This window comes from Petaurus breviceps, unplaced genomic scaffold, assembly GCF_028583685.1.
Source record: "Petaurus breviceps papuanus isolate PSGF00001 unplaced genomic scaffold, PetGlider_PUasm1.0 174, whole genome shotgun sequence".
Lineage (NCBI taxonomy): Eukaryota > Metazoa > Chordata > Mammalia > Diprotodontia > Petauridae > Petaurus > Petaurus breviceps.
Window position 1 is genome coordinate 23,470,794 of NW_027185761.1, and position 22,313 is coordinate 23,493,106.

At 40.9% G+C, this 22,313-nt stretch overlaps 1 protein-coding gene across 3 annotated transcripts in view; it reads right to left on the minus strand.

The window, feature by feature from the left end:
* ATG7 (autophagy related 7) overlaps positions 1–22,313 on the minus strand; it is a 274,684-nt gene that overhangs the window by 198,249 nt on the left and 54,122 nt on the right. For 2 of the 3 annotated variants that reach the window (XM_069083930.1, XM_069083932.1), the window contains exons 14-17: positions 20,541–20,741; positions 19,539–19,654; positions 17,662–17,737; positions 807–887 (exon numbers count right to left, since the gene is read on the minus strand). In XM_069083930.1, coding sequence (XP_068940031.1) covers positions 807–887; positions 17,662–17,737; positions 19,539–19,654; positions 20,541–20,741 — 474 coding nt within the window. Of the gene's footprint in view, positions 1–806; positions 888–6,037; positions 6,255–17,661; positions 17,738–19,538; positions 19,655–20,540; positions 20,742–22,313 lie in introns of those variants that run through there. The other variant, XM_069083933.1, reaches the window with a different exon arrangement.

The following is a 22,313-nucleotide window of genomic DNA, read 5'->3' on the forward strand; positions in this document are numbered from 1 at the left end:
AGGTGGGCAAGGCAAACAATTCCCAAATCATAATAGGAAGTACAAACAGCACAACTTCATACACAGATTGAATGTAAAGACAGGGACCCATCAAGGATCATAGGTCAAAAAAGGCCCTGGTGAAACTCGGTATTAGAAGGACTGAAAAAGTACCCAAAAGGAAATCATGTATGGCTTATGTACATGTGCGAAAATAAAATAGACAGTATCTTAAAGATTATTTATTTTTAAAACCTGCCACAACTATGGTCTAAAAATACATTAGACAGTTTCCATTACCATGAACAACATCCCAGCTCTATTTTTAGAGCCTTTTTGGAAAGATCAAAGCTAAAAGGCCCTTTTATTGGCTGCCTCCCAGGACCCTAATCTTTGTTTACTTTCCATTTACTACACAAAGAAACTGGGGCGGGGGGAATCTGCTTGGGTACCCCTTCCCTTGGGTAATACACAGGATAGACGTAGGTGCAGGCAGACCAGGGGGGAAGAACAAAACTGCGGGGCTCCAATAACTGATATGGATCCGAGGTAGGAAATGCAGCCTTTGGTTCAGACACCATAAACCAAGTCTTGATAGGCTGGTTCCTTTTTTGGCAAGAACAATGTGGGTCAGAGAGCTTGAGCAGATGGAAAAAGAAAACATCCTGAGCCCCAGTGTTTCCAGATACCCTCAGCTCTCTATCCCCATCCAAAGCCACTGAAAATCTGGCTTCATGTCTCTTGTAATATCTATGGGGATACAGAAGTCAAGTACAAGCCACCAAAGTGGCAAATAAAGCAAACTGATTGGACGCAGAGTGACTTACTTTAGAGGAACAAGCAGTACACTTGTCAAAGGCCAGGCTGACAGGAAGGACGTGATCAAACCTTGATAGAAACCCTCGGATCTGAAAACAAAACAGGAAAAATTCACATGAGACTACAATGAACACATCCCCCAGGTCCAAGTTTTGTGCCTGCCAAGGAGGGGAATGGGCTGGACAACGCAGTCTGGTTCCCCATTATTCTCTTAGAAACAAAAGTAAATAGGGAGCACTGCCCTGCAAGCCCTCTGGGGCAGCTCCATGACCTTGACAATTTTCTACCATTAAGTTCATCTGTAGGAGTCTGACTTAATGGAAGGCATTTAATACACAGCCAAATGCCGAAATGCAAGCTGCTCCTAATAAGTAGGAGAACAGCACCACCTGGAGTGTAAAACTCTTGACCGCAGTTGATTTAAGAAAAAAAGTTGGATAGAGGAAATCCAAGACCAATGAGTTTCAAAATCTAATAACTAGAAAAAAGTGATTTAGAGCAGTGGTGTCCAACTCAAAAAGCCATGGGGACTCCTAACCATGCACAAGGACCCCCGTGGGCAGCATCGCGGCCTATTTTACGATGCAATATTACCTGGCTTTTGTGTTATTACTCTGCTGAATATTTCCCAATTACATTTTATTCTGGTTCAGGTCCCAGGCTGGAGTGTCACGGGCTTCATGTGGCCTACTGGCTGAGTTGACAACACTTCAGATTTAGAGCACTAGCTACCTCTTAAAAAGTTAATTCATGTGGCTAAAATGTCATGTGCTGATTCATTCCATGCATTATACATGAGAAAACATCTTTCATGGGAAAGTAGGGGAGAAAATGGAATAAACTTGGAATGCTGCATGTAGTGTCAAAAAATTTAGTTTATTGGTAAGCTTTGTTGAACATTTTTCCTCTCTTTTTTGGTTCTTTGCTATAAGAATGGATTTCTTGGAAGGGCTGAAAGAGGGATAAAATGGGAAATGTAGGTGATATAAAAACAAAAGATATCAATGAAGTTGTATTTTTTTAAAATGCACTAATAAGACAACTTCAAAAACATATTAAACTTTTCAAAAAAGCAAAAACAAACAACAAACTGTTTCACTGACAGAAAGTGCCAACAGAACAGCATATGCTTCACTTTTGAGTTTAGCCATTACATGTTGGCATTTCCCAATCTGTAAAATGAAGGGTTAGGGGATCACGGAATGAATAGGCGATCTTTAAAGTCCCATCTGGCAGATAGTTGGTATAGTGAATAGAGTTCTGGACCTTGGGGACAAGAAGACCCGAATTCAAATTCAACCTCGGACAATTACTAGCTGTATGATGCTGGGTAAGTCATTGAACTATTCTCAGCCCCAGTTTCCTCATCTGTAAAACAAGGACAATAACAGGTTTGTTGTGAGGATAAAATATGATATTTGTAAAATGCTTTATAAAATTTAAAGTGCCATGTAAATGCTAGCTATTATTATTAACATTCAATCAGCCTATGAGTATGCTTATAGTAAATATCAAACCATTCTATTACTGGTGGTACCCTCACTATTGGAAGGAAATATCTGGAGGGTATGATTATCACAATATTTTGCTATATCTGGCACTTATGCAACAAGACCTAAAATTAATATAAAATTGAAAGATAGAGTTTGTCTCTTTTAGAAATGACCAATGTGTGGCAGCTAGGTGGTGCAGTGAATAGAGCACTGGCCCTGGAGTCAAGAGGACCTGAGTTCAAATCCAGCCTCAGACACTTAACACTTACTAGCCTGTGATCTTGGGCAAGTCACTTAACCCCAACTGCCCTGCCTCCCCCCCCCCAAAAAAAAAAGAAAAAAAGAAAGAATCAATGAGAAAAAAAAGACAAAAAACTCATGATGGAAAATGCTGACCACATTCAGAAAAAGAACTGTGGAGTCTGAATGCAGATTGAAGCATATTATTTGCTCTCTCTTTTTTTGTTTGTTTGTTTCTTCTTTCTCATGATTTCTCCCACTGACTTTAGTTTTTCTTTACATATTATATGTCTTCTTGGTGTGGGGAGAGGGGAGACGTGCGGACAAAATTTGAAACTCATCATCTTATGGAAATGAATGTTGAAAGCTAAAAATAAATAAATGAAAAAGAAATGACGAATGATTAATTAGAAATGATGGTCATGAACCTTGGGAAATGAGGCAGGCTCTCAGTTTCACATGTCTTAGCACCATGCTGACCATTTCCCAATGCCAGGCCCAAATCCTCGGTGGTTGCCAGAGAAGGGCAGGGCAGAAAACATTATGTTCAGGGCCTCAGTGCCTCGGAATGGAGCCAGAAGAACTGTTTACACAAGGGCCACAATCATGTAAAGGAAAACAGAACTGAGATGTGAGAGTTCTGCTCGAGGCAGTGGGGACTGAGCATGGTGCATGTCTCCCTCTTCTTGGCAGAGGGGGTGGGTGGGCTGCAGATGCAAAGGGAAACATTCTGTGGTTAGATGGAGCCAACTGGCTGCTTGGTTTGGTGAAAGTATACTTGCTCCAAAGAAGAGTTCTGAGGGTTCTTTTAGCAGTCAAGGGGACAAAAAGGAAGAAGGAGTGACAGCAGTAAAAACAAAAGAGCATCAATAAAACATGTATTTGAAAATTAAATTTAAATTTAGAAAATGCAACAGCTCAGGGCACAATACCAAAGAGAGGCTAATAAACAACAATCCAAGCAGCCCATAGGAATATTAACCTCATGACAGGACTTGGCAGCTATAGATGTAAAAGAATGCTGGAATTGAAAGATTAGTTAGAATCCCCTGTACCTCAATACAGAGTTAATAGTCTTACATTTACTTTCGGTAAGCTTTGTCTTCTGTATCACAGCTTGCCATATTTTGCTTTCATTAAAAAGCATATATAGTTATTGTTAATAGTTTAATCTCCAAAAACCTACTACTTTTTTTGTATGTACACAGAATAATACTGAGATACCTCTGCTAAAACAGTTCATGTTGGGGCAGAGAAGAGGGAGAGAGGGAGAGAGAGCAAGAAGAAAAGACAGTGAAGGGGTAGGGGAGATGAGATGGGGAAAGAAAAGGGGAGAAATGGAGAGGGAGGAAAAGAGGGGGAGAGATAAAATGGGGAGAGAGAAGAAAAAGGGAAGGAGGAAGAAGAGAAGAAAGGATGGAAATAGGAGAGAAAAGGAAGAGAGGAGAGAAGAGGGAAAGAGGGAAAGGAGAGAGAAGGGGAAAGAAAGAGGAAAAGAAATGAAGAGGGGGGGGGAGAGAAAAGGAGAGGAAAGAAGAATATTAGGCAGCCTCTGCTACACAATCATCTGGGCAAAGTTGGTGCCCCCAGAGATGGGTTTTATTAGGAAGAGGTGAAAATTTTCAGAAGGAATAGAGTTTAACAACAACAGCAAGGGCACTTATATTCATAAAGCTGAGAAAAGAAGGGCCTAAAGCTAAAGAGACCTGATTCCAACTTAAGGTAAATTGGAACAGAAAAGCTTCTCTTGAGGCCCCTTAGATGAATGCCCTCCTTTTTTCTGTCTCAGCTATCTGGGCTTAACCAAGGTCCAAACAAAAGGGAGAAAAATCCATTTCTACAACTAAATAAAGTAAAAGTTCTTATCTAGTACTATATTTCAATTTTCCTTTCATTTCTACCTCCCCCCAGCCCCCACCATTCTTCAAATCTCTTGGGTTGCTAACCACACTATTTCCCTACAACTCATATTCAGAAACAGAGAAATAAGGAGTAGGGAGGACTGTGCTCCCAAACATGTCTTTTAGCCCTTCTTTGGCCACTCACAGTGCCCCTCTAGAAAGCCCACAGGCGACAGGGGTCGGGTCCTTGTACACCAGGGTTTCTGAACCTAGTTGTGGCATCAGCCCCTTGGGCAGCAGGATGGTCATGTCGATGGACTCCTCAGAATCATATTTTTAAATATATAAAATGAAACACACAGATGGACTCAGGGTATAGAATGAGACCCACATTTTTGGACATGGTCAATGCTGGAATTTGTTTTCTTTGACTGTGAAATATTTGTTATAAGGGTTTCGTTTTTCTTTTTCTTTTCCTATTGGAGAAGAGTAGGGAGAGAAAACTGATTTTTACTAATCAAAATTAAAGAAAAATACAAAGTACTACAATGGAAACCAATTATTGAAATAAAGATCTTTTTCCCTCATCCAAGTTCACGACTCCCTGAAATCCGTTAAGAACTTGTCGTCTACAGAATCTTGCCAGGTCCTTTAGCACCTTTAGAGATGCCTCCCAAGACGATGCACACGTGTAACCTTTCCTGGCAAAGACCCCGTAAGCGCATTCCAAATTGCACCAAACTCCATCACAATGTGAAGCCATCACCCAGTCTACTGCACACCATTAGTCTGTTCCTTGGCGCCTGCTTCCTGTTTTAGCTCATGTGTTTTCACAAAACCAATTCAGAGCATTGAGAGGGCATCTCTAGACTTGGCCAGCTGTTCTGAGATCTCGGCCCTTGCTGTTTTCTATCTGGTGGCTCCTATCAATCACTCACTCCCCAGTACAGAGCCGAGTCATTATCTACTCTCCTTTGTGACTCACCCTCTGGTAATCTTTCTTTAAACGGTAAATTCCCTCCCACTTCCTACAACCCTAAACTTGGTCTGGCACTACAGAAGCTTCTTTCCCCTCTCCCACTCTCACTCCAGGTATTTAAACACAGACAGAACTCCAAAGGGAAGGAGCGAGTGTTTCCCCTTTTACTGAGATGCATGGATTGAGGATCCACCACGTGACTCGTGTAGTAACAGTCTCTCTGTCTCAGGTTTCTACCCTCTAAGGCTGAAATGGTGGGTAGCTGCTCATAACAAATAATTAACGGAGATGATAAAAATTAAGACTACAGATATCCAATGTCTTCCAATGAACGTTCTCTCATTATGATGGCCAAGCTTGGCTCCAGAGAAGAGCTGAGAAAATGTTCGTCTCTTTTTGTTCTGGAGGCTATGGATCCCGTACGCTGCATTTGCAGACATACACTGTATTACCCAGCACCTTATTTTCTCTCTGTTACATGCTATGGCTTACTGGATAAAGGAAGGGGGGCATATTTGGAAATGAATGTGGCTAAAACAAAAGATATGAAAAATTAAATACAATTGTTTTTAGGATTCTCAGGGTAGATCGAGAGAGGCAGCCTGGATATGAGGAAGACTCAAATTTAAATCCTGCCTGTGACAAATGTTTGCTGTAAAACTTTAAGTGACAACAGCAAAAAAGTTCATAATGGTGAATGAGGTTAAAGTGTATATATTAGTTATACTGAAAAACAAAATGTACACATGTGAAAAAATAAAATGTCTTTCAGATCTGCTCCCTTCTGATCTTGCTTACGCCCACTGTGTTTTTCTCTGTCTCAAGCCAGTGAGATAATTGCCATAGCCCTGATTGGGCTCTTGCGTAGCACACAGGCAATTAGCTGGGATTCCAAATGCCTCCCTAAAAGACAAAAACATCTATCAGGGGGAAGAAGAGAGAAGAAAGAGGTTTTGTTTTTTTAAAGTCCTCTAGAATAAATATTAGTGTTCCATCCACAAAGATTTGTATCTTTGGTCACTCAGATGCTTGCAATGCCAACTGCATGTGATAAGCCAGTCAGTCTTTTTTTTTTTAATTGACCTTAGTAAAGGCCATGCCACACTTGGCACTGAAAATGTGTGCTAGCACAAGTAATCTAGTAATGATGCATTTAGCATTTATGTAGTACCTACTATGTACCAGGTATTGTACTAAGCACTTTATAAATATTATCTCATTTGTTGCTCACAATAACCCTGGAAAGTAGGTACTATTATCATCCTCATTTTACATGTGAGGAAACTGAAGCAAACAGGTCAAATGACTTGCCCAAGGTCACACAGCTAGTAAATATCTGAGGTCACATCTGAACTCGGGTCTTTTTGACTCCAGGTGTAGTGCTCTATACATTATGGAAATCCAAAGCCCCCACAAACAATCATTTCAAAAAAGGACCCATTCATCTCCTCCAGCTGTCCTCTGCCAACTATCCCCGTTCTTGTTTCTCTTTACTTCTCACCCTTGGCACCAGAAGAATGGAAAAAAAGCAAGTAGACAGTCTTTCCTGTGTAGAGGTCCACTCTTCCAAGGCCTTCATTTTACAAAGGAGAAAAGGCCCAGAGGAGTTAAGGGAATTGCCCAACATCACACAATTCTTTAATGGCAGAGTCAGGACTAGGGATCACGGCTCTGTCTGTTACATCCTACATGAAGACAAATATTATCTTGGCCCAGTTCAAAACCTACTTCTCTCCTAAAGCTATCCTTCAGTCAGGATCTGGGAATACGAAAAACAAAGTGAATTAGTCATAGCTCTTCAGAAGTTGACCTTCCACAGAGGGAGTTGACATGTACATGAATGAGGACGTACAGACCATAGGCACAATAAATACACAATAATTTTGGGAGGGAAGCTGGAATGAGGGGAAAAAGTCCCAAGAAGCTTCAGGTAGAAGGTGTCCATTGACATAAATCTTGAAGAAAATAAGGATTCAAAATGGCACAAGTGAAAAGAAGCACATTTCAGGCCCAGGGCTCAAGTCATCGCAAAGGCCTGGAGATGAGATGGAAAATGGCACATGAAGAACAGCAAGGCCAGTTTTGCTGGATCACAGAATGTTTAAAGGGCAGTAACGTATAATAAGGGTGGAAAAGTATCAGGATACCTGGTACATAATAGGAGCTTAACAGATGTTTATCAACTGATTGACTGAAGAGGAATTTGAGACCAGGGTGTGAAGGGCTTTAAATTCCAAACAGAGGCATTTATGTTTCATCCTAGAGGCAACTGGGGGCCACTGGAGATTAGTGAATTAGAAAAAAGGACATGGTCAGACCTATACGTTAAGAAAATCACTTCGGGAGCTAGATGGAGGATGGACTGGAATAAGGAGTGACTTGGAGTAAGGACTAATTAAGAGTCTACTATAATGGTCCAGGCAAGGTCTGAACTAAGGTTGGATGGGACAGATGTCATGGACGTACAAACCACAAGATCTGGCCCCTAAATGGATGTGTAAGTTGAAGGAGAGTTAAAGTTGACATCAAGGTGGTAAAAGGAGGGAATCTGAAAGGATGGTAGAGTTCTTGACAGAAACATGGAAGAAATGAGTTTTGGAGAAAAAGACGGGTTCTCTTTTGGCTGTGTTGAGGTTGAGATGTCTACGAAACCCATCATTTGAAATGTCCAATAGGCAGCTAATCATGTGGGGAGGGAGCCCTGGAGAGAGACTGCGGCTGGATAGGAAGCTGTCCTAGTGCTATGCATAGGCTGATAAAATTGCCAACGTAAATGATTTGGATAAAGAACTGACAAAGGAGAGAAAAGGGAAAGGTCAGAGCAAAGAAAGCCACAAGAAACCAGCGTCACAACAGTCCCAAGGGAGTACAGGCTCCAATCTCCCCTTCTCAACACCTACAGCTGTGAGTGTCTCAGCAGGGGGGTCTAGGGCAGGGGTATCAAACTCGAGTGGAGGGCAATTTCTAAGGGTGCATGCTGACTTAGAAAATGACAAATGAACATTATTCATGCCGTGCTGCATTTTTATTTACTTCGTTAAACCTTTCCCAATGACATCTTAATCTGGATCTGGCTTAGGTGGTGAGTTTGACACTTCTGTTGAGTGGAGTAAGTGCTAAGCTAACCCAGCCTCAAGCTTCAGAGCCAGGACTCACATGCCACGGGAGAAGGGAAAGTCACTTCCACTGAGCCTCAGGCTCCAGAACATTAATTTCTACCTCTCTTGCCTGCCTAACAGGGAATGGGATGGGTGGAGAGAAAAGGGAGAAAAGGAAGAGGGAAAAGAGAAAAGAAAAAAGGGAAGGTGCAAATAAAGAACAGAAATAGCAGTGCCTAGGCAAGTTTCAATTACCTTTAGTTATTACTTGGTTATAAATCAATCAATAAGCCAATAAAACAAATAAAACAAAGAGAAAATATAATAAAGGATAGAAAAATCCTCCTAATTTTTATGCCTCTTTAGACCAGTATTTATACCTATGATTGCTAGAAAAAAGCAGGTTGAGATCAAAACCCAAGGCTACCTCTTGTGGCAACCTAAAATCCACCAGACAAAAAGAGTTTCCTGAGCAGGTATACACATACAGGCACACACACACTCACAAAACTGTAACCTGGTGACTTAACTTTACACCAGCTTCTTGCAGATTTGGCAATATAATTGGGGCCTAGAGTTTACTTAACTACAAACCAACCCCAATGTAAGATAAGTATTGGCTGAAGAGCAGCGTTTTAATTAAGTTTAAGGCCAAAATGGAAAAGTTTGCTATTGCACAACTGCTAGCAAACAGCAGGGCTCCCTCCTCCATACGACAGCTTCATTTAGCACCACTGTCCCACCTTTCCTCAAAGCACTAAATCACTGAAGGGTAGAAAAACCAGGGTCCAGTTGGCTTTGGGCCTCACCTATCATCCTAGGAAAAGTTAAGAGAATTAAGTCAGCTTTTGATTTATTCCTTGGCATTCGTTCAGTTCTTCTATCCCAACAAACTCCCTGCCCACCTCCATTCTGAATTGCAGTTACGTTTTCCAACTTTTTTTTTCTTATGAGAATAAGTGAGATCTTACATTTTAATCAGGATAGTTTCACCAGCTAATCACACTAAGTTCTTGGACTCTTACAAAATACAATTTCTTTAACTGGAAAAGGTATGCATAAATCCTTTAGGGATAACTTATGATGTATATGAAAGTCCCTGCCTTCCTTTTCCCACTTCTCCCTGGGGGTACCATGGGTCAGAGAAGGGGCCAAGAAGAAAAGTACCCCTATCCTTCCTGTGGTTTCACACACTGCCTGCCCTGGCTAATCTATGGACCTCTTCCTCCAGGTCAGTGGCCTCCCCAATTTCTTCTTCTGAGCTCCTCTAATGAATTTTGCCAGGGCTCCACAAGCCTTTGAATATTTTTAGGAGATAACTCTCTCCTAACTCTCTCCTTTCTTAAATGAATACAAAAATAACTAAGAAGTCACAGGCTCATGGATTTTTAGCTGGAAAGGGCCTTAGACATGATCTAGTCCAGGGGAAACAGGACCTCTATTAGACAGCTAGTGTGAACACGGATTGGCACAAAGCTGATTGTGCTCTCCAATTCAGTGATTCCAATGCTATATAGTATGAGTCAACCTCAGCCTTAGTTTCCTCATCTGTAAAGTGGTGATAACAATAGTACCTACCTCACAGAGTGGTTATATGGACCAAGTGAGTTAATAAATGTAAAGTGCTTTGCAAAGCTTACAGCAGCATGATCTAAATGTTTGCTGTCATTATGCGGACAGGGATGGGGGGGGGGGGGGGGGAGGGAAAGTGCTGGGGGAAGCATCTGTGCAGAAATATTCCCATATGCTTTATATGTAAAACCAAAATGCTGCAAACAATATATGTCCAGTAATCAGACAATGGTCACGAATTATGCTATGCTAATTTAAAAGAAAGCCATTGTGTTGTAAGAGATAAAAAATATGAACCATGCAAAGAATTATCAGAGGCTTTAGGGTCATGCAAAAGAAGGCAGGGAGGATAAGAATACAAATGGATTATAACCAGATGAATAAAATATAAGAAAAGCCACAACAATAAACAAAAAGCAACAAAAGCTATAAAAATGGATTGAAAAAAGATACAGACTAAGCTAGTGTAGTTAACTTCCTTCTAAAAGGGAAATACTTTTCCTTAATCAAATGTAAATAGTCTAGATTTAAAGTCTTTATTTGGTGACTTACTCCACATTTTTATGTTTGTAGATTGCTGTTGTTTTTAAGTGTACAATTAAAAAAAAACTAAACGCTTATGAAGAAATCTTCTAAATTATATTAAAAGCATTTATTCAGTGCCTACTTTTTGCCAGGCACTCTACTGGGTACTTGGGATGCAAAGACAAAAATAAAAGTCACTTTCTTCAGAGTCTATGCAGAGTCTGCCCTGGCCCAGCTGAAAGATTCCCCAGTCCCTGGCACCTCCTCCTTGTTCTCAGAATGTAGACCCTGCCCATCAGTTATAGCTCCGTCTTGTTTTCCAAGAATGACCTAAGCCACTGAACTAAATCCATTGAAATGAAGAGCGGAATGGACCACAGAGATCATCTAGCTAATTCTCATGTTTTACTGCCTGGAAAACTGAGGAGCAGAAAGTTTAAATGACCTGCCTGAGGTCATCTCAACTAACTAGTCACAGCTAGGATTTAACTGTTTCTAATTCCATCTCGGTCTAGCCAGCCTATAGAGAGAGGTTCGTCTCTCAGCGCCTCCTCGTGAATGAGGAACAAAAAGTCCTTTCTGTCTAGCTTGGGTCCTACTTTCAATTTAGACTGAATAGGCAGCCCTTAGGCCTCAGCATCCTACTATACCCCTCTTAAAAAAACATTTTTTTGTCATAAAATTAACAAGACCAACAGAAGTGAACAAAATGAGTAATAAAAATCATGTAAAAAATAAAACTAAACTACACCAAAAGGAAAATATAAACTTTAATATATCTCATTTACTCAGTATTATTTTCTAATCTCCTTTCTGTATACTGAAAAGATTTTGTTGCTTTTTTATGTAGTTTTGTTTTGTTTGGTACAGTTTGTTGTTTTTTTATATAGTTTTATACAGAAAAGTCCAATATTCGTGGCTTTTTTTCTGATTCTCCTCTCTTCTTTCTGCATTACTTCATATTTCATAGTCATTTTTAGAGTGCAACATATTCACAAGATTTAAAACTAGGATGGACTTTGGCAATCATCTACTTCAATTTTTAATAATATTTCATTTCAATACACCACTAATATACATTTTACCCATACATTCCCCACTTGTTGGAAAGATAGGTTGTTTATAATACAAATAAATCCACCATGAATACTATCGGATACATAGACCTTTCTCCCCTTCTTAATAACATTAGAAGATATTACTAGGTCGAGGAGATAGTCCTGGTTGTAGGGCCACTAGGTCAAAGGGACTAAGTTTTGTAACTCATTGCAAACTGCCAGAAAGCCCTCTGGATAGATTGCATCAATTCACTGCATCACCAACGGTGAAATAGTATGCCTGTTTCTTCAGAGCCTACCATAATTGAATTTTACCATTTTTAACTATCTCAAATAATTTTATGAAGGTCAGGTGGTATTTTAAAGTTGCCTCAGTGTGTATTTCTCTAATTATGAGTCTGGCCAATTTTTCAAATGCTTAGCAATTTGTTTCTCTAAGAACTGTCTGTTCATATCTTTCATAAACATTTATCCATTAAGAAATGGACATTTTTCTTGTAAATTTGTAGTACAGAATCATGGGATCATCGATCCAGAGCTGGAAGGCACCTAAGAGGTCATCTGGTCCAATTCCCCTCATTTTGAAAATAAGGAAACGGAAGCCCCAGGAAGGCAGGTGATCTGTCCAAGGTCACACCAGTGGATTTGAGGCTGACTCCAGTCTCAGCACTCTTGCAGCATCACACTGTGCCTATTCCTTACAGACTGTGTATATCCAATCTTTACCCTCATTTGCACCATTTTCTTTTTTTCTCCTCACCTATAACTTCTGTTGATAGCACCATCTTCCCAATTACCAAGGATCAAAAACTTAGGGTCGTGGTTGATTCTCCCTTTTCTTTCTACTCCCACATCCAATCTGCTGTTACATCTTGTCATTCCTCCGGATTGGCAGCATTTCTTGAAGCTACCCATCTCTCAGCTCCCCTTCCCTCAATTCTATCAGCCTCGTTCAGGCCTTCAGCACTCCTCTCAGATAGCTGTGAGAGACTCCAGGCACAGTGGCTACTCCTTTAAGTCACAGTGAAGATCATTCAATGGCCTACAAGGGAGACCGGGCACACATCTGCAACTCAACTTCCAATGCACGGGCATCCAGTGCAACGCATCAGCAGGCATTCCAACGTTCCATGGCTCTGGGTTACAATTTCTCACCAAAGTAATGAAAGGCATGTTCTGGTCTCTTAGAATCCAGTCATGGCCCCAGGAGCCAGAGCAAGACAACATTTTGGGAATAAGAATTTTCAGTTTATAGGGGTTAATTGTCCTGAAGAAAGGATTAGGTAGAAAGCAATTTCTCCTGCACCTATGTGAAGAATCTAACCCATCTGTAAATGGAGCAAACATTAAAGAGTAGTATATCTTGTACTGACTTAATTGCTTTGCTACTTAATAAAAGTGGGTTTTTAAAACTTAACATCATTCTGTTTGGGGCCTGACTCAAGACTCTCCACATATGACCTGCCCACAGATTAGCTGATTTATTTTTATTCTAAGTTCCAGAAGCAGCACAGCATTGTGGGAAAAATAAGGAACTAGAAGCCCAAGTCCCAGTTCTCCTGCTTTGTATATGGATGACCTTGGGCAAGTAGCTTCACTTCCATGAAGGAACCTCAATTTCCTTATCTATTAAATGGGTGTAACAATCCCTGCTTCAACTGCCCTCAAAGAGATATTGTGTGGATGAAATGAGACAGTTCTTTGAAGGTACTTTGTGACCTACAAGGCACTACATAAACATAAGGGATTGTTAATAATATGGAAGAAATATTGCCTAGAGAAACTAAGAAACTTTGCCCAAATTACACAATGAACCACTGGGGCTCTTGTGACGTTCAGTTCAAGAAGATGACATTTATAAAACATCCTATCCCAAGAACACAGTCAAAAATCTCTTTGAAGAAAAATACAAAATGAAGCCCAAGAACCAAGGCTGTTTACACTGTCTCCATGGCCATATTGTACATAAAGTGCATGAGGAGAAGATACTAAGTACCTCTCCAAAAGGAAATCATTTGTCCCCAAAACCCAGGGAAAGCAGAAATAAAGTGTTGAGTTTGAATCAAAATATTGCAACACAAGTCAGTGTTATTGTGGAAATGATGTTCCTCTAATCACAACAATTGCAGAAACTGATGAACTCCCCTTAAAAAAAACTCCAAGTCCTAAATGAAGACACAAAAACCTGATTAATTTACAAGGTTCTTTATAGACTTTCTTTTTTGAGCATGGCTAAAAATAAAAGCTTAAATCTTTCAATAACATAAGCAAGCAATTCCACAAGTGCTACAATCGTATCCATATATGGCTGCTTGTCTTCAGTCTCAGAAAAGGCCAAATGAAGACCAACAACTAAAATAAACCTTCAGACACAAAAAAGGGAGAAATGAGGTCTAGGGGAACTAAAAGAATGACAAAGTACTTTGAGGTTCAATGGGGTAAATAACATCGAGTTATGAATAGTTGATGGAAAACTTTAAAAATCAGGCTTCTTGAATTTTGACATGACATCTACTATAAAGAGATGTTCTGCCTTCTGGTCTAGGCAGTGAGGAAACTGTAATTATAGTAATTTGGCATAAAAGACAGAAAGAAGGAAACTAGTGTTGGGCTGTGATTGAAAATTTAATTAAGGTCAATTTCAGTTAGAACCAGCAAAGTGAAAATGAGGGCACATCTTTCAAGGTCACCAGTGAGGGGAATTAATGAATGTCAAAATGGGCAAGGGGGTCTGAAATTAGACCTGGGAGTTTAGGTCAGTGCCTTATCTGCTCACCTGCATAAATGTTCATTACATTATCTATTTTGTCTTACTTGAAATGTAGACAGAAGAAACTGGATAGGATTAATATATTACCTCCAGACAAGGCAATGTGGCACACATAAAACAAGACTTGTCTGGGAGTCAGGGGACCTGGCTTCTAGTCCAGGCTCTGCCACTAACTCCATGCATAACCCTGGATAAAGTCATGTCCTCCCTTTCACCTCACTTTCTGTATCTGTAAAATGAGGAGGCTACAAAATTAAAACATCTCTGAAATTTCACCTCATTCCTTTCAAACTGGTGAAGATGATAAAAGATGGACAGAGTCAATGCTGGGGCAGCTGCAGAAAGTCAAGTGTACTAAAATGCTGCTGTTGATGGAACTGTGAATTGGATCCAAGCTTTCTGGAAAAGGATTTGGAATTATTTGAAAAAGTTCCTAACCTTTGACCTAGAAATCCCACTATAGGACACAAGGAAGTCAAGGACAAAAAGGAAAGTCCCACATGTGACAAAATGTTCACAGAAGCATTTTTTTGTGTGTGGCAGCAAAAAGCTATTGACAGGATGAATAGCCACAGAATGGGGAAAGGCTTAACAAACTGTGACAGATGAGTGAAATGAGATGCTTTATAGCTCAGCAAGAAACCTAGAATATGAAGAACTTACAGAAACACATAAAGACATGTATGAACTGATGAGCAATGTAAACAAAACTCAAACAATGCACACAATGGCTGAATAATGTAAATAGAAAGATGCCTTGGGGTACATACTCTGGAGTAGAAGGGGTCAGAGGGTATAACCTATTTTAGTCACTTTACTCACAAATGGTTTCAGAATAAATGCAATGACTAATACAGAACCCTTAAGTAAGCAGAACCAGGAAAACATTTACAATAATGTAAATGGAAAGAAGGGTCCAAAAAACCCCAAATCAAATCAAAACTAAATGCTATAAAATGAAGATGATCAAGTCTGGTCTCAAAGAAGAGGTAAGAGAAGGCACCTCCCACCACTTCTGCATAGAGGTGGGGGTATGGGTATATATCATTATTTATAATGACATTTTTTTCTCTATATTGGTTAGCTTTGTTAAATTTTCATTTTTCCCTCTTTTTTATTCTTAACCTCTGTGAGATAAAGTGACACATTGGGAAAGGTAAGCGGTATAAAAACATACCAATAAAATTTTATTTTAAAAAATTCTGAATCCAGATGTCAGATGATTGGATCCTGGATGTGACACACATGCACAACCACAAATGTATGGGTCAGCTTCGCTTGGCTTTTTTCCTTTATGACAAAGGCAGGTTTGGGGCAGGTGGGGAAAGGGCATCTAGGAAAAGAATTGAGATGTACAAAAACCAAAAATATCAATAAAATTTTAAAGATGAAAATTGGGGGCTAGATTTTTTTTTTAAGATTTCCAGCAATAACATGTATGGCTTTTTTTTAATAATCCCCCAACACAGCTAAGAGGTGAGAGAGGAATATAACGAGAGGAGATGGGGAGAGACAGAATGGGGTAAACTATCTCATATAGAAGAGGCAAGGGAAAATGGTTACAATGGAGGGGAAGAACAGGAAGGCAAAAAAGCAAAACCTTATTCTCATTGAATACATACACACTAAATAGGGTATCTCACCTTACAGGAGAGTAAGGGGGGAAGGGGATAAGAAGGGGAATGATGGAAGGGAGGGCAGGCTGGGGGGGAGGGAAGTTGGAAGCACCCACTTTTGAAAAGGGACAGGATCAAAGTAGAGAACAGAACAAGTGGGAGGTGGGATAGGAGGGAGGGAAATATAGTCAGTTTTTTACAATATATCTACTATGTTAATGTTTTGCATTAGCTACACATGTACAACCTATACTGAATTGCTTATCTTCCCAGTAAGAGTGGGTGACAAGGGAGGAAGGGAATGAATCTAGAATTCAAAGTTTTAAAATCAAATATTTAAAAACATATAAATAATCTTATTAATACTATTTTACATGTAATTGGGAAATAAGATACACAGGCATTGGGGCATAGAGATCCACCACACCCCACTGGAAAAGTCGAAGAGGGTATGGGAGAAGATATGGGAGAGACCAGATTGGAGGAGAGGATATCCTGTGGGGCAGCTATTTTGGGGCGCTGGGTAAGGAAAAAAACGGGGAAAAAAATTTGTAACTCAAAATCTGGCGGAAATGAATGATGTAAATCAGAAGTTAATAAAGCATTTGAAAAAAATAAAAACAAGAAAAAAAGATTTCTTCCAGTAATAACTTGTATGGCTTTTTTTTATAATCCCCAACACAGCTGATGATCAAGGTCATGTTTTCATGAAAGCACTGATTTTGACAACTTTTCATATTCCATATTCTAAATTAAGCTATGCATAGAAGAAAAATGATTCACAAAGACTAAGGAAAAAATTATTCTTGGCACAGCGAATAGAGTACTGGTCCTAGAGTCAAGAGGACCTGAGTTCAAATCCGGCCTCAGACACCTGAAGCACCCTACTAGCTGTGTGACCTTGAGTAAGTCACTTGCTGTGTGACCTTGAGTAAGTCACTTAACCCCAATTTCCTTGCCTTCCCTGAAAAAAAAATATTCTTAAAACATCTCTTTAGGGGGTGGCTAGGTGGTGCAGTTTGAATAGAGCACCAGCCCTGGAGTCAGGATGACTTGAGTTCAAATACGGCCTCAGACACTTAACACAAAACTAGTCATGTGACCTTGGGCAAGTCACTTAACCCCAAATGCCCTACCTTCCCCCTCCAAAAAAAAGCACCCCCCCAAAAAAAAACCATCTCTGAAATCATAGCAAAAAGGGCAAGAGCAAAGATTATCCAACTTCCAATTGAATTTTACTGGTACTTTCGTTTGGCCTGGAAATGGCTATACTTAGAAGACTTTCCAGATCTATTTTCTACAAAGACATGGGGGCTTTTCAGGCACACTACAGACTTCTCAGCGTTTATACTTACATGCAAGATTAGGTTCTGCTCAGAATTGTTTTATATTTGATAAGTGAGTCAATATGCTAAATTCTTCAAGTCATCTGAGTGATTTTCTTTGATAATTCCCATGAATTCTTTATCTAGAGTAATCATTTAGATAGTCATAAATCTCCTCCCCCTGGAGGCCCAGGGCAGTTCCCCACCCCCACACTCAACAGCACAATAGAGTGGTCATAGGTTTTGGGCCGGGCCAAAGTGAATAGCTGGAAATGACCCAAATTGCCTTTTCCTTGCATCACTGGGCTCAGGTCCAAAGTTTGTATTTCATTTCCAAATCACTAACCTGATGAGGCACAAGCCCGAGTGAAGTGGGAGGTTCATTCATGCGGTCATCACTGCTACTAGCAACAGCATAGCCCCTAGGAAAAGGAAAGAATCAGAGCCAGTCAACAGTAACAGTTGACACTCCACAGATGTGAAAATGATCCAACAGGTGAGCCATGTGACTTTTAAAGGGTGATCAGGCAGCAGGAAAGAAGTCAAATGGCCTTGTCTAAAGCATCATCCTTCTTAAAACACAGCATTCTTCTCCAGGGGACCCCAGAGAAAAGTCTATGGCAGAGAGGATTTTCAATCCTCCATTTCGTAGGCTGATAATATAGACACTCCCCAAGGGGAAAGGACATAGACTTGCTGACACCAAGTAAGCAGAGATTCTAAATCACTCCTTCCTGAATAATAATGGCACATGGCCTACACCACTCAGGAAATGTATCAAAGGACCTTCATGTCACCCATGAGCAAGACAGAAAATATCATCTGGAGATGCTCAGATCAATGAATACAGGGATCAAGTAGCAGTGTCCTCTCAAATCAAAACATTCTCCATGAGGAAACTGTCACAGATTCAGCTTGGGCTCAGGAATAAGTGATTTAAAAAAAAAAAAGAGTGAGAGAGAAAAGCTGCTCCCTGACCTGAACTGCAGCAACCCCTGCCTGCCCAATGACTTCTGCACTCCTTCTGAATTTTGCTGGTCAGTGTTTAATGAGAATTATACATAATCTATTATCTTTAGCTGTTTGAAAAAGCTCCGAGCCACATCCAAACATGATAGTTGTTCATTTTCACTGCAACTCTCAGAAAATTGGGGGAAAAGCCTTTGAAGTTTGGTTTTTCTAGTTTGCTTTAAGTATAGTCTATGGCCCATGTATGAGTGTGGTTTGCCTATCTATGATCTGGCAGATCAATCTTGCCCACGTGTGAAGAAAATCTTTAAGGAGATTTAAAAGCAATGACATTACTAACATCTCACTGCTTTTTAAATGCAACAATCTTCTTGTTTTTATCTTACTGTTTCTAAGTCTTAAACTGAGGTTGCTAATCTCTGGGTTCAGGCAGATTCTCTGATAAATCACAGATGGCTTGACCAAATCCCACTTAGACTTGATACTGTCCTTGGACAATTAAATATGCACCAAGGATTCCCAACCTAACAGCTATGGAACCTGGGGTTGGGGGGAAGAGTTACATTAAGAAAATCCATTAAAAAGCAAACATACCTTGAGGAGACTATAAATCTCTTACATATATGTATGTATGGATATATACACATAGATGTGTCATCTATTACCATTTTTCAAAAGTCAATGCTCTTGTAATTAATAAAATGCAAGTTCATTTAAAAAATAAAATAAAGCATTACTGAACACAAAGTAGGTCTTTGTAGTCATCTTTTCTCAATCAACAGACACAAATAGTACAATTGCTACCAGCGGACATCTCCAAAGTGTTCCGATGCTATAACGGTGTTAGCATATTTGTAACATCTGGGAATTACTGATAATATGCTATGGACCTTTGGTACGCAGGCTATGGACACAGGCCCCAGGCAAACATGAATCACAAATAGCTCAGCTATTCCTTCCTTCACCCTCAGCTTTTATATGAGCTTGATATGGACACTAGAGGTGCTTAATATTAATAATATTTACATAATAGCATATATTCTTACAATAGTATACATTCTTGCCAGTCCCAAGCTTTCCTAAGCTCTTCTCTCAGGAAAGGAATCTGGTCAGATTTTTCTAGTACAGAATGTAAGGACTGAGAAGACCTTTAGAAAAGTCAGGCCAACAAGAACAGACTCTCCCTCCAGGCTAAGGAGAAACTGCTGAATAAACTACCCACCAAATCCTCATTGAGCACTTTGGCTCACTCACCCTTCTGGATGCTGGAGGACAGAAACCATCAGCTCCACTGCCAGGGATCCGGCGATCATGGCTAGTCCTGGTCGGCTGACGGTGCACTGCTGGTCTAAGGTCCGATCTCTGGTTGACTATCAACAAATATCCAAGTTTGTTACATGCCGAGAAGAGTTCCATTCTGCCCAACACCCAGCTAGAAGATGAGGCAGCCAACACATCACTGACATTGACTGATACAGCAGAATACTCAGTGATTTTCAAAGGGCCTTCAATTGAAAACAGGAGATCCTTTCATACGTCCCTGCCCTCAAGGAGTATGCCATCTAGTCACACATACCTTCTAAACACACATTCCACTGGGGCAGGTGTTACCATGCTAATGTTGTAGATGAGGAAGTTAAGGCCCCAGCAGCTAAAAATGACTCTCCCAGGGCTATGTAGCTAGTCAGCAGGAGACTGGGATCCAGAATGTGGGCTTCTGTCTCTCACACAAATGCTCCATCATCACACCCCAAGCCACATGCCAAAGACAACACTCCAAGAACCTCCTGGTCACTTTTCATTGAGATGGCTTGTATGTGTGTGACCCTGGTCAATGTAGTCTCCTCGTACCTGGTCTATGCTGCCTCTGCAGGGATGTGGTGGGATGACACCAACCCAGAAATAAAAGGTCAATACTACACTGACATAGAGGTCCAATGGATAGATCACTGGGCCTGGAGTCAGGAAGACCTGAGTTCAAATCCAGCCTCACTTACTAGCTGTGTGACCCTGGGCAAGTCACTTCACTTCACTGGAGATGGAAATGGTAAACCATTCTAGTATCCTTAAAAAAGAAAACCCCACAGACAGTATGTTTCACAGGGTCATGAAGAGTTAGACATGACTGACTGACTGCAAAACAACAACCAATGCTATCACAGATGAGAATGTTGCACTGCCCTGCCCCAAACAGGGAGCCTGTCCCAGGAAATGGGTCACAGCTGGCTTCCCACAGAGGAAAAGGTCTCTACTTACGTCCCCTGGTGCCACAACATCATTGCAGAAGTAACAGCCAAGCTTGTAGCCAGGGATGTTGGAAAAAAGGGATGATCCCAGGTCGGCGGAGGCAGAGATATGGCTGGGATGCGGGTCCCCAGCCCCTTGCTGTTTGGGCTTCTTCAGTCCATGTCTCATGACAACAAATGTGTCAAATCCCAAGGCAGCATTGATGACCAACTAAAGGTTTCCACAGAGAGGGAAAGAACAAAACACCATGATGCACATTAGACTTGGGGGCTCACAGAATTAAGTGCTTATCCAAGTTCACTGCACACAGCAACATTCAGAGAGCTCCAGCTGCTGCATCTCCAGGATGCATCTCCTCCTCCCCCTCGGTTCTCCTCCTCCAGTTCTAACTTAGGCCCTCAGCATCTCTGGCTGAGCTACTGCAATGGCCTTCAGACGGGTCTGCCTGCCCCTGGCTCTTCTGCCTTGCTCAGTAAGCTCCAGGGGTTCCTCACTGCCTCCAGCACCAATTATAAAATGCTGTGCATGGCCTTTAAAGCTCCTTCCCACCTGGCCCTTATCGCCCATCACTCCCTCCTGTGCCCTCACAGCCATCCCAGCCTGCCTGCCGTTCCTTGCAAACCAGACACTGGCTGCCTTCCATGTACCCTCACCTCCGCCTGAGAGTGCCTCTCTCCCCTCCAACTCAGCTCAGCTGTCCCCTTCCCCAGGAGGCCTTACCTTGCACTCTCAGCCACGAGGGCTTTTCCCTCAGATGATACCTTCCTTCACTTCCCTGTGTATCCTGCAACATGCATCAAGGCACATGCTGTTTCCCTCACTGGAAAGTAGGCCTTATGAGAACAAGGATTGTTTTCTATTTTCCTTTGCATCCCTAACTTAACCCAGTGTCTGGCACACAATCAGCCCTTTATAAATAGTTTTTGGTTGACTGAAGGTAACTGTGATTTCATTTGTACAGGGAACTGTAAAGTGAGGAGCCTCCCTCTGCCAGGACAGACCAGGAGCAAGGACCTGAGAGGTTAAGTGATATGTCCAGGGTGACACAACCAGGCCGGGATCAGAAGCAGGACATGAACTTCTTGTTTTCACGCCTGGCTTTCTATCCACCTCCCTGGCAGCCTGAGGAAGCAAGGACAGAGCAAACTTGGCTTCAGTTTCACCATCTGTAAAATGGGAATAATAACACTACCTCCTTCTAGGGTTGTTGTGAAGATCAAAAGAGATGACATACGATTGATGGATAACAAATATTAATAATTATATGTTGAATGATTTAAGCTTATGCAAAGATAGAGAAAATCTAGAGACTAAAAATACTATTAATAGAAATCATATCTGGGTATTTAGACCTTCTAAATGCCATGTCATTTGTCATATTCAATCAATTTTGTTTTATTTTATAGATACTTGCAGGAAACAACAATCAAGGCCTACAAAGTGTCACATTGCTCACATAATACAAGGAAGTCTTTTTCATCAATAATTTAATAAATCCCTTTTGCTTCAATGTAGTCAAACATTCTTTGACTTAGAAAGGAGGCTGCCTGATGACTGGACCTAGCCTCCTGGTTGTCAAAAGCATCGTGGGGAGCCCTACACCCTGTTTAAATACATCAAGGCCCTCTCATTGCAAATAGAATGGCTGCTTCTCTTCTTTCCCTCCCTCCTCATACCACAAAGCATAAATACCACCCTCCATTGCCTTCCACTTCCAGGTGCTAGTTACTCAACCTCTCAAGTGCTAGGATGTTTTCTGCGTACTTCTACAGAAGGGCTGTG